The sequence below is a fragment of the Nymphaea colorata genome, chromosome 2 (assembly GCF_008831285.2).
Source record: "Nymphaea colorata isolate Beijing-Zhang1983 chromosome 2, ASM883128v2, whole genome shotgun sequence".
NCBI lineage: Eukaryota > Viridiplantae > Streptophyta > Magnoliopsida > Nymphaeales > Nymphaeaceae > Nymphaea > Nymphaea colorata.
Window position 1 is genome coordinate 13,442,950 of NC_045139.1, and position 15,002 is coordinate 13,457,951.

General features: G+C 38.5%; 2 protein-coding genes across 4 annotated transcripts in view; both read right to left on the bottom strand.

Moving 5' to 3' along the window:
• The window catches only part of LOC116247609 (indole-3-acetaldehyde oxidase-like), a 36,042-nt gene that overhangs the window by 12,145 nt on the left and 8,895 nt on the right, over positions 1 to 15,002 (bottom strand). Inside the window, exon 10 of one of the 2 annotated variants that reach the window (XM_031619330.2) lies at positions 14,414 to 14,985. The exons of the other annotated variant lie outside the window; for it this stretch is intronic. Within the exon in view, the coding sequence (XP_031475190.1) occupies positions 14,768 to 14,985 (218 nt within the window). The 3' untranslated portion in view covers positions 14,414 to 14,767. Of the gene's footprint in view, positions 1 to 14,413; positions 14,986 to 15,002 lie in introns of those variants that run through there. 2 annotated transcript variants of the gene reach the window in all.
• LOC116247608 (indole-3-acetaldehyde oxidase-like) lies at positions 1,596 to 11,936 on the bottom strand. 2 transcript variants are annotated; one of them, XM_031619803.2, is made up of 10 exons: positions 11,749 to 11,936; positions 8,831 to 10,636; positions 6,722 to 6,981; positions 6,420 to 6,629; positions 5,963 to 6,181; positions 4,732 to 5,697; positions 3,708 to 3,803; positions 3,525 to 3,623; positions 2,568 to 2,757; positions 1,596 to 1,882 (listed from the first exon to the last, which is right to left on the bottom strand). In XM_031619803.2, exons 1-10 carry the CDS (start codon positions 11,903 to 11,905, stop codon positions 1,665 to 1,667), a joined length of 4,221 nt encoding a protein of 1,406 aa, XP_031475663.1. In that variant the 5' UTR covers positions 11,906 to 11,936; the 3' UTR covers positions 1,596 to 1,664. The 2 variants fall into 2 exon arrangements, 1 of the variants encoding a protein (XP_031475663.1); XR_004170858.1 differs by lacking the exons at positions 1,596 to 1,882; positions 2,568 to 2,757 and having other exon boundaries at positions 4,703 to 5,697.

Below are 15,002 nucleotides of genomic sequence, written 5' to 3' on the forward strand. Positions count from 1 at the left end.
TTGTTAATGGTGAACTTTTTAAAAAGTATTTTGTTAAAATTTTGAAATATTTGGCCTTTTGCAAAAGTTTAGATAATTTTTTGACACCTTTTTACTTGTTTTATGTGGACCGCTTGGTAACAGTAGCAATATCATTTTGAGGCCGTTGAGGCCGTTTGATAACAGTATCATCGTTCCATGTATTTTGCCCAAAAATTTGGATAGGTTCATGAAAAGTTTTAAAAAATGTTCTATAAGCCTGTCCTGGTATTTGGATAGATATGTATAAACCTGTTCTAATTTTTTGCACAGACATATAAAACAGCAACATAACATTACTCTTGCCAAGAGTCCCTTTGGAAACCTGGCAGTAGGACTATGCATATGTGAATAATTGCATTCGTGCATTCACATTGAATGATCCATGTGATCTTCATTTGGATGCAAGAATGTGGCATACTTGGCAATATTGCAAATCGTAGAAATGAATTTGAGGTCCTGCCACCAACCCATTTGCGGCCTTTTACATTTTGCTATGTGACAGGTTGTATATGGTTTTGATGTTTCCTTCGTTTTGGAAAACAGGTTGTAATTCCCCTTTACCAGATAAAATCAATCAGTGCTTCATATACGCAGTGTAATTATATTCAATATTTGATTGTTGGATTTAGAAATAGTAACTATAATTGCAGCATGTTTTCTTAAACACAGATATGAAACTTTTTTAGATCATGTAGTTTAAAGACATTTGTCCCAAGGACACAACGTTTTTGTTTCTGGCCAACCTCTTCATTTTTCAAAACTTGGTTGAAGGGGTGGTTCACTAATGGTCTCCGGAGGCTGGCTGTCACGGTGTTGGAGGATTGGTTTTGGCATTATTATTTGGGGCTTTTGGACCTCAAGTAGGTTCGTGTTTAACTCCTCCACTGATGTAAATATCGCAGGGGAAGACAATAATTGTGAAAAATTTTGAAGATGCTTGCATTGGAAATGCTGGGATGAAAAGGAGACTCTGCTTATCAGATTGTGGCTAGTGACTAGTGTTGCAGCAGGTGAGCGGCCTCATCTTCAAACGGGTCTGATATGCCTCGAGTGCAGAAATGGTAGGAAACATATTGCTTTTGGTGCAAGAGGCTGCAATGGAGATACCTGTTACCTCGGATCCCACAAGGCCACGGGAAATTCCGTGTTGGCTGAAAATGAAATTCTTGATAAACCGCTGTGCTCTATTGATGCTGATTTTTGGTCCAGAATATTTCTGGTTTCTAACCACAAGTTTTGAAAAAAATGGTGGGGGATTCTTGTGCGGGCAAGTTCAATTTTGCCCGTAGATATACAGCCGAATCGCAAGTATGGTTGCTGTGCACGTGTCTAGTTCGTCCTGATGCCCTATTGCGGCGTTGTACAGCAATATTTTGTATATGCCTTAAGTTTTGTACTTGCTATTTTGATTATTTCATTTAGGAGGACGCTCCTCCAGCAGGATGGTTTCGGCAAGAAACAACGTGTTTCTTACTAAACGCCCTCTACTGGAGGAAGTGATAGCACAGCCTTAATTGACATAATTATTCTGGGTTTTCTATGCAATATTTTGACAAAACAGGATAAAGAATGAGTGACACAACCAGGAAATCTCGGCATACGAATTCATGCAACTACATGTGAAACACAGCATCAGGCATGCCTTAGCTGTTGGCGATCACACTCTGCAAGTATCTCTCAACATTGTCTAAGCCGCATAGTTCTTTGATATAGTCCATGGTAGCAGGAGTATCCATCCTAAAGAATACCGAAGGCGTCTCAGAATTACTGTAAGTACGCATATCACTTCTTGCTGCCTTTATGGCTTCCCTTGCTGCACAGTGCACTGAAGCTGCCAGAAGTAATGGCGGTTCTCCAGAAGCTGTTCAGAAAGGTAAGAGATCAATCAGTACTTATGAGACTGATGCACCAGGCCAGGGGTTGAAAATTTTCCCCAACACCGACACCAGTATGTGGTCCAACGGGATTGCGCCGAAAAAAATTAGCTGATGAACTACGGTAGAAGTTAAATATTTCAAATTGACAATAAAATGTGGTCTAAAGCTGGTTTCGCTAGGATTGCATGGGAAGGCAATAAGATAATACAACGACAGAAGTTGCAGTATCCGCCAATACCAGCAACAAAGTGTGGACCGAGCTGGTTCCACTAGTGGGACTCCATGGAAAGGTAACGAGCTACTGCTACTGATGAACTAGGACAGGAGTTCTAATATCTCCCCTAATACTGACAGTAGCATGTGGACCATAGCTGGTTCTTTGTGGATCCTGTTATCCAGCGTCCCATGGTCCTGGCATGGGTGCGCTGGGTTGACAGGCACGTCGTGTCATGCTGTGGGGAGAGGTGGCACATTGAGCAACTGCTGTTCCTGACAAGTCGAACCAAATGTTGGTCCAATAAGTACCAAAAGGGCCTAGTATCACTACTCGAACCACATGGTGCCACCTATGCTATATATAGAGACTACATGCACATGAATTTTTCTGAATATTCAAAGTGATAAGAATGAAAACATAGAAGCATAACAGCGTGGAGGAAAAAAGAGCACCTTTGGATGACAAAACACGATTTTTGTGATGGCCGCTGCTTAATATTTCAACATTGAACTGTCGTGGAACTGTGTCAACCGTAGGAATTTTATATGTCCATGTACCATTTGATAACACTAGCCCATCAGAGTCTGTGACATGCTTTTCCATCATAAAGAAACCTATTCCTTGAACAAATGCACCTTCTATCTGTGAGAGACACAGTAACAATAAAACCTTTAAGGGATTATTCAAGCTAAAAGATCAAATGAAAGGATCACCATACATTGATGCTTAACAAGTTTGGTTTTACTTGAGCCGGCCCATTTTATGGAATTCAAATTCAAGCTAATTTGTTCACGGCACCTGGCGTGTGCCAAATAAGCATCTCTTATACAGGTTCAGAAGAACTCACACGCAACAAATGGATAAAAGACATGCGACAAAAAGAAGAAGAAAAAGCGTATAAGCCTCTAATGTCATGCATATAATTTGGCTGAACTTAACTTGCTAATTAGGAGAAGCAAAAGGTCATGCCTCAAATCAACTTACCAGTGCCATGAACATCTGAAGACAAAAATAAGCATCGGTAGTTGGAAAATGGAACAACGTACACACTACCCTTATTGATGAAGGCAAAATCATTATGCAGTAAGCATGGTATATTATCAGCTGCTGAGCAAATTCATCTGTCTAAGATACAACCAAATGCCACTTCTGGATGCAAAGACATATCAGGAATGATGACCTGGCTCATGCAAGGAAGAGAGCTCCTGAGCAAATGAATTATGTTTAGCAAAACATGGGGATGCTATTATTGAGCTCATATTGAGAACACCACATAATTTTATTGGGGAAACTTGCACGTGAATATGGTCCAAAACAGCTTGAGATGAATATCATATTGTTTCATTGGCAAACTTGTGAAAGTAACTCATTAGTCATTACAAATAAATTCCATCAACATTATTACCAACCTGTCCAAGATCTACAGCAGGATTGAGACTTAATCCACAATCATATGTTATGTCTGTACGCAAAATAGTGGTAGACCCTGTTAAAAGATCTACCTCCACCTACAGTGAATGAGATTACATTTAATTTTTGTACCGTCTAAAAATGAAGTGCTAGAAGCACCGTAGAGTTGCAGGTAGTTATACCTCACTCGCTGCAGCACCATAGTTCAGATATTTAAGTGAAGCAGGATGAGGAACCCAGTAAGTGCTTGCTGATAGGTTCACCATTTGACGATGTGCCTGAAAAGCAAGCCACAGAATATGTCCTGTGAGGTGTCTCCAATTTGAGAGGATGATCGTTAGTAACAGAAGCAGTTAATAGTGGAAATACTACTTCTCACCAAAATAAAATAAGAGCCTGATAATAAGATACCAGGAAATTAGTGAAGAGGTAGACTAAGCAACCAATCAATGGGCTGAATGGAAAAACAAAAAAAAGGAAACTTTCTTCTAGAGGCCAACCTTTTGACCATAATCCCAATTACAGGTCCCGCTTGTTTTAATAATTGACAATTTGAGGCCTTAAGTTGACTTTTATCATCTTGGAATATGTGAATTTCTTTTCCACACAAACCTTACAAATTGATTCGTTTCCCACATTATTGAAATGTAAAGCATATTGCTTCATTTCATCCAATCCAATTAACAGTTAACATTTTTTGCACAATCCTCTTTGGATAATTCGTCCAGTCCAAGAATAGCCATAATGCCTTGAAGCTCTTTGTAATGTTTTCAACTTTTGTTCGCCTCTTCCCACATTTTTGCTTTCCAGGGCCTGTGTGGTACATAGTTCATGATGTATCCTTTGATTCATCCTATTGGCTCTACCCATTCCCGAATGGATATGATGCCTAGCATATTGGGTAAATATTAACTTACTTGAATTAATTAATCTTCTACTTAATGAACCATTTAGCCAAATGAACTGAGACAATTTTTTTTTCCACATTACAAAACAAAAAAAAAAGGTCAAATAAAACTGATTTTTGTTGTTTAGTTTTTCAAGGACTTAAATTCTAAAAATTTTGCTACTAAACAATGCCAGGTAGTCATAGTAAACTTCTTAAAAATCTGGAGAACATGGAACCTACGGAAGCAAGCAAATGCTCATGAGCTCAAGAGTAGTTGAAAATAGATACCTAACCGTAGAAAGGAGTTCAATCTTCACCTGGAGTATCAAAGCATCCCATGAAACAATTTCAACGCCCTCCTGCAATTTTACCATTATAGGTGTGAGCCTTTCCACCAATACATTGCATGCCAAACGCACAGCTTCACAGCTCGAGTCAGATGTGGTGCTCCCAGCAGTGTAACCTCCCTGTACTAGACTTAAAGTGTCTGCCTGGATAACACGTATTCTATCCAGAAGTTCTTTACTTATGTCATTTAATAAATTACCAAGAGCAAATGCAGTCATTTGCTTCACCTTTGTCCAGAGTCCTTGACCTAATTCAATGCCTCCAACTTCAACAACAACTGAACCATCATTGAGAATGCTTACTTTTCCAGGTGTTGGCCTCAACATGACCCCATACGTGATAGGCAAGATAGATAATCCACGTTTTCTCCATCTGTTACAGCTATTGAACTGTCTTACACTTTCAGCTCGACTATAGAAGCATGAGGATTCAATCAACTTGTCCAAAACCACAGGCAATGTGTAATCAGGGGTTGCTCCACAACTGTTCCCATAGAACATTTTAAGACTTGCAAACGTGTGCAAATTTTCCTTTCGCACATGGTGGGTTTCCATGCGGAGTTCTGATGCCACATGTTCAATAACAGTTTCAGCAATAAATGAACCTTGTACATCTCCTGGGCCACGCATAGCTGACTTGCTTAGACTATTAGTCTTGCATATCTTGAAGTCAAAAGAAAGGGATTGCCAATTATACTTCTTCATGGCTTCTACTACAGCTAATGGTATAACTGGACTGACATCTGCTGATACCCCTGCATCAATTAATATATCGGCATGCAGTGCAGTAATGGCCCCATCTTCTTTAAAACCTACCGAATACTTCACTTTCATAGGGTGTCTTCCCATTACTGTTGTCATATCTGTTTTACGGTCAAGATACATTCGAACAGGTCGACGTAACCTATGGGCTGCTAACGCACATGCTGTTGCAACCTACACATCACAAAAGATACCTGTTGATCATCACAAGGCAGATTAATTTAATCATCTTGTTGAAGGCCCTTTAATAGTGAAGTAATTTCACATTAGACTTATCTGTACAACATAACATTGAAGAACATGAAGAGCATATTTATATGTCATATACGGTTTTTCAATACATTGAATAAAAGTCATCCACTACAAAGTAGAAAATTCAAACTAGAAGGACACTTGACTATAAAATATGTTCAAAGATATTACAAAAGATGATACTCACAGGAATGGATCTGAAGGCCTTCCCACCAAATCCACCTCCAACTCTTCTTGAGATTACACGCACATTATGCTCTGGAATACCAAGGCATTTGGCAACTACAACTTGGCACGTCTCAGGAACCTGCGTGGAGCTGTAAACGACCACACAATTATCTTCATCTGGTATGGCAAGTGCTGTCTGTGTCTCCATGTAGAAATAATATTGTGAGCCAATGTTCACCTGCAAATTCTTTCTTGCTTGTTACATGTCATCTTTTCCTACGATGCATACTCTAGCAGACCACAAAGGGTGGTCTATAACAGAAGTTGCACAAAGCTATCATTTATGAAAAGGAAAAGCTGAAGGAGAACAAAACAATTATATCTAACACCACTAAGTTGAGTACATTGAAAAATTAATGATAAAAAAAATTACCTCTTACTAACTCTGAGAAACAAACTCATTATATCCAGCATACCTCAGCTGAGTGAATTGTATGATCAGCCTCAGACATTCCTCTTGAGAAACACCCAATCTGTTGTGGGACGAAAAAAGGTGGGGCATGGAAAAAGCTAGATCTTAATACAGCATCTTCAATGGTCAAAATTGGAGGTTCTAGATTTGCAGTATCATAGTACACGCTTGCATTCTCAGCAGCAATACATGCATTTTTTTGTGTTTCTGCAATCTAAAAAAAAATGTCTCCATAAATTTTTAAAATCCAATACCTGAAAAAATTCCTCTTAGAGAAAACCAACCATATTTTGAGGGATAATTTACCACAAGACCAAGTGGTTGACCAACAAACTCAGTAATATCATCAGCAAATAAGGGTTCACTCCCGAATAGTGTCTGAGATCCCACATTTTGTCCTCCCTTTGGAATATCTTTAACTGAAACAAGTGTAACAAACCCTTGAGATGCCGAACTAGAGCTCAATTCAATCTTCGTTACATGCGCCAAAGGTTTCGTGCTATAAACAAATGCACCATATAAACAGTCCTTTGGAGAAGGAATGTCATCCACATATACTGCTTCACCTGCATAACATGTGAAGGTTGTTATGCCCTACCCAAAGAAAATGATAGAATTAGAAGAATTCTGTAATTTTTTGAAGATTAATGTCTCTCGCATGGGGGAAAGCATGAGATATTATATCCTAGATGTAAACAAATGAGTAGAAGTGTGGGAGAGGAGATGTAGAACAATGTGAGATAGTTCATACTTAAAGCTTGTCTAAAACTACATTTTGTTCCAAATAAAATAGCAAATTGGAGATAGGGTCCATTACTTTAGATACAACAACGCATGAAAGAAAGTGCCTAGTGCTTTAATACATGTCTATTCAAATGGATCTAGCAGAGAGAAGATACTAAAAAATCTTCGGCTTCAGTTTCAGTTGGCTTTCACCGACAATCAGACTCCAATAATTTTCTAAGAACCTTTTCTTACATCATAAATTTAGAACAATGGCACAAGTGCCTAACTTTTACACAAGGAAACTCGAACATAGAAAGTGCGAAAAAGTGCTCTGTGTATGGTATGTACAAATACTCATAAATCAGTCATCTCATATTATTGTCTGATAGTTGATTCAGTGTTGCGCTGCAAAAGGTGTATCTTATCTCATATCTATCAGGCCGACCTATATGACACATCATAAAATATCATAATCTATCGTAAACATATCATATTTTTTAATTCATAAAAATAAAAATAAGAAAAATAAAAATTCAGAAAAAATATGAAAAATCATGAAAAATATGTGCATTACTAAAAACTTGTCACACATAATGAACATTCATGATTCATCATTTAAGCCATAATATGTTAACAACACATTAAGAATAACTTAATAAGTATAAAGTGTTTTACATTATATCACAACATATAATTGTTCACTGCCAAATGAGAATTGAAAATATGTTTATGATTAACATCATGAATTCATCACTATCATCAATCAATCAGAATCGGTCTCCCACACACAAATCTTCCTTCAAACTGGTTGTATTCTCGCTTAAATTGATGATTTATCACTCAAAATCAGTGATTTCTCTAAAAAACCAGCAAAGATTTTCCCTCCGAGAGCAGCAGGTTTTAAAACAGAAATGAAACAAAAGCGTCCAAAACTCTTTTAAAACGCCCTAGCACTGTATCACACGATAGGGGTTGTCTTGTCCGTGACCATGCAGCGGCCACATTGCACAATGCCATATCAACTATTATACAATACAGTCGATACACCATTGGTACACTTAAGAAAAGTGTAACGGTGGTGTATGTACATATTGCATGTATTATTGACAAAAAAGCACATTCAATGTTATACATACCATACTACACTGACCATATTGTATGATACATATTGTATAGGTCAATATGACTTGTACAATACACACATGATATGCTTTTTTTTTTATGTATGTCATAGGTGTATCAGGTGTATCATACAATATCTCCACCATATGATACAATATGCCTGGTATCTTATAAATGCTGGCATATGGCCCTTTCATTTCTTCTAAAAATCGCTCCTCCAATTCCAATCACTTTTAGGAGCTTTGCGAGGGGGAGTTTTTGTTGGTTTTTTAGAAAGAACAATGATTTAGTTGTCAAATTGAAGCAAATGACAATGAAAATGAAAATGAAGATGAGAATGAGGATGAAGAAGGCGAAAATTATCATATTGACTGATGATAGTAATCATGTATATTTTCAATGGCTATTTGACATTGAAAAATTTCATGTTGTGATATAGAACACTCTTAAGCTTTAACATATTTTCAATCATATTATATGTTAGTTTTCCAGTTGGAATTTTGATATAACTTACAAGGGCATAAAGCCACAGCCCAAGTTGAACAGCAAAAGTGGTTGAAATCATACCAGATGCTTGGAGTTCGGCTCCAACTTTCTTAGTAGGTTCACCAATTGCATAACAGTCATTGTGGATGTCCATCACTTGCCTTCCAGACATCACATTAACTCTCTCTATATGTTCATATGGTGATTTGGTACTCGAAGTTCTCCCATTATCCAAATTCATAGAGAGTTCTGGCTGACTGTTATTGCTCCTTGAATAATTTGAACATTTAGTACCAAAGTCACAGAATGGAGCATCAGTGTTTGTACCATCACAACATCTATTAGATCCAATGTTCCATTTAGGTCCTTCTAAACCTTTAACAAGTGGATGAAGGAAAGCAAAAAGAAAACTAGCAGCTAAACTTGATCTGTAGGCAGGAAATGGCGTGCCTGCCTCAGGCACCACGATTTTTTGAAGCAATTGTATGGCCTCAAGTAATGCAGGTGGAGTGAGAATCCTTCCAGCCAAAAATTCCTCGACCTTTGTTGCCCGGACTGCATGTTTAGTACCATATGCACCAAAGACCAGCCTTAGACGTTCTGGAACAACATCACCTGATAGTTTATCATTTGAAACCTCTACCAAGAAAGCAGCATTGAGATATGCAATTGCATTTCCATGGGGGCGTGGAGCTGCTCTATATGTCTCAAATATCAATTTAGGTTCTTTGGCATTTCTCCTGTGGATGATACCATTATTAATAGATTTTTCCTGAGTGCAGATTGGGATATGAACACTTACAAGGATCATATTACAACTGCACGGGGGCATCTCTAAGAATTCCTCCAGAGAAAGAGTCAGTTGTCCAGTGCTTGTCTGTAACTTGATACATGAGCCGACACCAAGGAGAACTGTGGCAATATCAGAAGGGAACTGTTTCCTTTGTGCCATGATCAAATTCCCTCCCAAGCTTGCAGTATTTCGTACATATTTTGATGCTACCTTGTTTAGATGATTAGCTATTTTCCTAAACACCAACCCTCTTTCACTTCCTAATACCATTTCTTCTCCTAGTAGTGTGTCTATGACTTTGGAAATTGTAACAGTTGCCCCAAATTCGATGCCATAGTCATCCCTTCTAATCCTCAACAGCTCTGGAATATGTGTCAAATCAATGTAATGGTGAAAGTAGCGCATCCTTTTGAAAACACCAGAACTTGTATTCCCAGCAACCAGTTCCATTTTTTCTGTCATAGACTCCATTATATTCGTAAGTTCGACCATAGATGATGGAGTAAACCATTGATCCTTTCTTGAGATCTTGTTTTCAAATGTGCTAGTATTTACTAGAGGAGGACCAGACGAGTAACATCTTAGGAAGTCTGGAAATGTACATATTTCATTAGGGATATACATGGGTAGTTTCTTTACATCTGCACCCTCTCCTTTTCTCCAAAATGAATTTAGTCCCAGATCTTCCATATCAACATCTTGTGCAAAACTCTTGCAGACATCAACAATAGGACGATAGCCAGTGCAGCGGCATAAATTGCCTGCAATTGCACTCTCTGCTTCAGATACCGTAAGCTTGGAGAAACCCGGAGCTGGGTCTGGTCGACTGCTTTTATCTGCATTAACAAGAGAAGAGAAAAGGGACATGCACATCCCTGGTGTACAGTAACCACACTGGGAGGCATGAAAGCCTGCAAATCTTTCATGAATTGAATGGAACCCATCTTTGCAGTTTCCTAGGCCTTCAGTGGTAGTAATTGAACAACCGTCTAGGCTATATAGAAGAGTCAAGCATGAACTAACCGCAAAATCTTCTACCTGTTTCCTTTGCCTATCATATTTGGAGATAAGGACTACACAAGCACCACAGCCACCTGCAAGAAAAGAAACAACGTTCTGAAAGCAGTTGCGTACAAATCTTTATGCAAGACCAGCTTCAAAGAGATGTAGTTGCATCTGGATGAATGCAAGCATAAAATTACTGCAGGAAATTCTGACGTCAAGCAACATAGATGAAGCATAAGACTTCAGAAAAGTGTGCAGAGTGCAGTATTCCCTTAGTTATTTTATACCACAGTCAATTGCAAGTGTGAACTTGGCCAGTTTCTATCAGTTGTTTAATGCATCCAATTTTCACTAGCAGTAGAAATGGCTCTTGTAACTGAGGAGATGTGATCCTTATAACATCGAATTTTTCCAAAAAACTAAAAAAAAAAAAAAAAGAAGAAGATTTAAGCTCTAGCGCCTGCACACTTCGAACAGAGAATACCCGCGAATTTCTGTGTATCTTCTTTATACATTGTAACAGGACAAGTTAAATGATAACACAGCAATGGGATTAGTATATAACAGAAAAAGCAATTATAAAACTGAAGTGCTCAAGACACAAGCAATGAAGCAATTGCACTATAAGTTTAATCAACCTACACAAGGAAATCTACCCTTTACCCAATCTTGAACGGACTTAACGTACAATCTATGGTTTCCATTTTCTGATAAACCGAAAAAATCCTGAACTTCTAACAAGGAAACCAACAGTCGGAGAGAAATACTATAATTAACGCAACAGCGTCCTCAGTTTAACAAAAAGGAAGCAAATTCACTAGAAAACATATGTAAGAAGGAATTTCCCAGAACTTGATTTGAATATGAGATCTGCTAACTAAAAATGTCGAAGATGTTAAACTGAAAATCTAATTATACACGAAAGACGTTGAAAATGGAAAATAGTACATCTAGTGCTCAACGTAATAACAAATTTCAATTTTAATAATTTATTCTGGCGGTCATGATTAATGACATGATACCATTCTGGCTTAGGCTTTGTTTAATAAAAGGGCCTCATAATGTCGAATAAAACCATCGGTCTGATTTATAACATGTTCCACCACGTTCGATTCTTGTAAGCACCAAATTCCATGACAGCCCACAAAAAGAAAACGACCATGTTACCAAAAAGGTAAAGCAAGGACGAAACAGCGCAAACCTTCTCCACACGCAAGCTTGGCTCCCTTGTAAGGAGTCTGAAGACGAAGGAACTCCAAGAGTGTGGTCGAGGGATCGACTCCAGACAGCTCCACCCTCTCTCCATTGACTGCAAACACCAACTTCTCCTTACTTCCCACGACCACCGTGCTGGCCATGCAGACGGGTTAATGGTGGTAACAGTGAGGCGAACAAGGAATGTCAACATAAGAAGAAGAAAGGTCGGTTACCTCTACACGCTCCAGCGATCTCCTCCACCGCTTCGTCATCCGCTTGCGTGGAACGAATTCCTCCACAAGTAAGCCATTTTGGCCTTACACAGAGTCCTTTTTCTCCTTGTCCACGCGCCCGACGCCATCTGACACGACACTAAAATAAGAAGAGACAAAGTCGAACCGCAACAAGTCCAACTTCATACCCATCATTCTTGCAATCTTTGATGGGTGTCGTGAGAGACATCCGACACCTACTTGACGCATCGGTGCTTTGGAATTTTCTGTTCAGGCCTTCGAACGCTTGTATAAAGTTAAATTCTCGGACAAGAAATGTGCTTTTCTACTTAAACAACACAAATATCCCCTAAAAGGTGAAAGAATGATAGTTTAAATGCTAAAAAGGCATAAGCCGCTAACAATCTAATCGACTTTGTCATGATAGTTTAAATGCTAAAAAACCAATATGTCCATCAAAATAAGTAAGGCGTTGCTTTATCAATATGAAGTAAAGCAAACATCGGCCTGAATTGGTTGATTTAAAACAAGTCAGCGAAATTGTTGAAGCAGCAGCCTAATCAAATTGATTCAGTTGTTGATTTTTACTGCCATTGATTGAAAGGACCAATGCGATTAATGTCAGCGCAATCTTCACCTTGGCCCTCATTGAAACGCCGAAGTTGCTGATAAAGACGTTCACGAATATCAGCCGATCGATTTGAGAAACAAATTCGCCGAATCGACTTAAATGGGCATTTTCTTTTATTTTTTAATTATAAGTGAAAAATAAATTTTAAGTTATCGATTTAAGACTCAACGACGTCCACCCATACAATCCGCTCCATTGCATCGCCTGCTTGTTTCGTTCTCTCGTCAAAATTGATTATTTCTTCAAGAAGTAGTAATTTCTCCTAATTGGGTACATCAAATTGCTATCATCTTTAATAAAAGTTCTTTATTAGAAATGCTAATTTGGGTAGTAGAGTCATCCCTCACCTACTCTCATCCGATTTCACTTTCTGAAATTCTTGCTCAGAGATTTTCTCTTCCTTAATAGTACAACAAATCAGGCATTGGAAAAGATTTTGGCAATACTTGCAACATCAAGAAAATCGAAGCCCATATTCCTGGTGCCCAAAAAGTAAGAAAAGCAGGACAGCCGGTCACGGGTTCATCTTTACTGCGACCTCTTCTGAGATGCAGATGAATGAACAGGTCAAAGGTGTTCGGATGATGAAACTTTTACATCGGGTCTTCTGATTTTCTTCCTCGTCTTCTACCGAGGTGACCATATTTCTCTGTCATCTAAAAGGATCCAAGTCTCATCTCAAGAAGGATTTCTCTGTTATCTAAAAGGAAAATATTCACAATGATAGATGAAAAACTTTGCTTAAAGAGACAATCACCCAGCACATGTGCACCCTCCAGAAGCAAGTTTCATGTAAAAAGTGCTTCAATTACTCCGTTGTTTATCCTTTTCCAGTTTCTTTTTTATTACTTGAGATGCTGGCTGGCTGTCACAGATTTGGTTGACAAGAATTCAAATGGTTAGAACGATTTTCGATGCTTTGGTTTTTTTTTTTTGCTTAATCAAATCCGGATTATTTGAATTATTGGCCCCTAAAGTAGTTTTTTTTTTTTGTTTCAGAAAGTTTTCCATGGCCTCTAAGTAATTGGACATTTATTTCTGCTTTATTACGGTTAAAGAGTTTATCATTGATGCTTGTGCTTTTAAAGACGAATTTATTGGCTCTACTAATGGTTGGTAACAGTATACTTAGCAAAATTATTTTATTGCATTTTGAAAAATACATGCATTTTTCTTTTCTTCAACTTTCAATTAACTGTATGAGATTAAAGGGAATTAATAAACACAATAAAACGCGGACAGGATCTGCATTCCCTCACCAGCAGCTGGGAGGCTAAAAACCCTGAGAAAGTCTGGAAACAGGTAATATGTTCGGCCCTGCCCTACTGCACGTTCGGACTAAGATATCAAAATATGCTCCCATGTTAAATATTTGATCTGACCTCTCCTACCTAGTAGAGCTGCACAAAAGATGGGTTCGGGCTGGGCCCAGCCTGTCCGAACCAAGCTCCAGCCCTTCCTATATATAAAACATTAACCCAGTCTTAGCTTGCAAACAGGTTAATATATTATTATGTTAGTGTGCCTTTTTGAATTTAAAATAACCTTTAAGTTCTTCTACATGCAAATTAATAGAATATTATTGTTATTATTATTGTTGTTGTTAAGCTTTTTTTCAAAAAATCAACAAGGTTACCTACATCGGGCTTAATCAGAAACCCGCTATACCAGATCAGATCATGGACCTCTAATTGGGTTCGGTTTTGAATTTGTTCGCGTACCAAATTCGGGTTGAGCCATGGCCTAGTTGGGAAATGGAGCGACTGGCTACTTGGACGATGTATACCGCAATTCAAGCAGCTGAATAAGATGGTCAACTTCCATTGCGTTTGTGTTATTCCTTTGCATGCTTTTGTGAAGTACGTTGCATTTCAGCAAGATATGCTTAATTTTGTCAAATTACATCAGAAAAAGGTCTCCCACTGCTTTACTAGCGTGTCAACAATCAAGCAAGAAACTATCACCAACCAATATGCGATGAGTGAGTGAGACGTAGGGCAACATCCCCATGATACCAAAATCCAAGGCTCTCTCTCTCTCTTTCCCTCTCTCTTGTACAAATTCTTAGTCGTTATACCACGAACTGACCCGCAGTGAGACCAGGAGCCTTTGCATAAGAATCATGCAGCTCAATGTCCGGCAGATTGGCAATGGCTTAGCTACGATTGAGTGACCATATTGTGCAAGTAACTTTCAACATTGTCCAGCCCACAGAGTTCCTTAATAACATCCATTGTAGCAGGAATGTCCATTCTAAAGATTGCAGGAGGCACCTCTGAAGTGTTGTAAGCACGCAAATCTTTTCTTGCTTCCTTTATGGCTTGCCTTGCTGCACAGTGCACCGAGGCCGCAAGAAGTAACGGTGGCTCGCCAGAAGCTGTAAAGAAGATGATA

What these genes read in the sequence shown, in the direction of transcription:
- LOC116247608 (XM_031619803.2), bottom strand. Translation starts at nt 11,905, where the DNA reads ATGGCCAGCACGGTGGTCGTGGGAAGTAAGGAGAAGTTGGTGTTTGCA. An exon ending in AGGCCTTCAGATCCATTCCT is followed by an intron (nt 5,698 to 5,962) that starts GTGAGTATCATC and finishes TGTGATGTGTAG; the next exon opens with GTTGCAACAGCATGTGCGTT. An exon ending in CTGCTGTAGATCTTGGACAG is followed by an intron (nt 2,758 to 3,524) that starts GTTGGTAATAAT and finishes TGTCTCTCACAG; the next exon opens with ATAGAAGGTGCATTTGTTCA.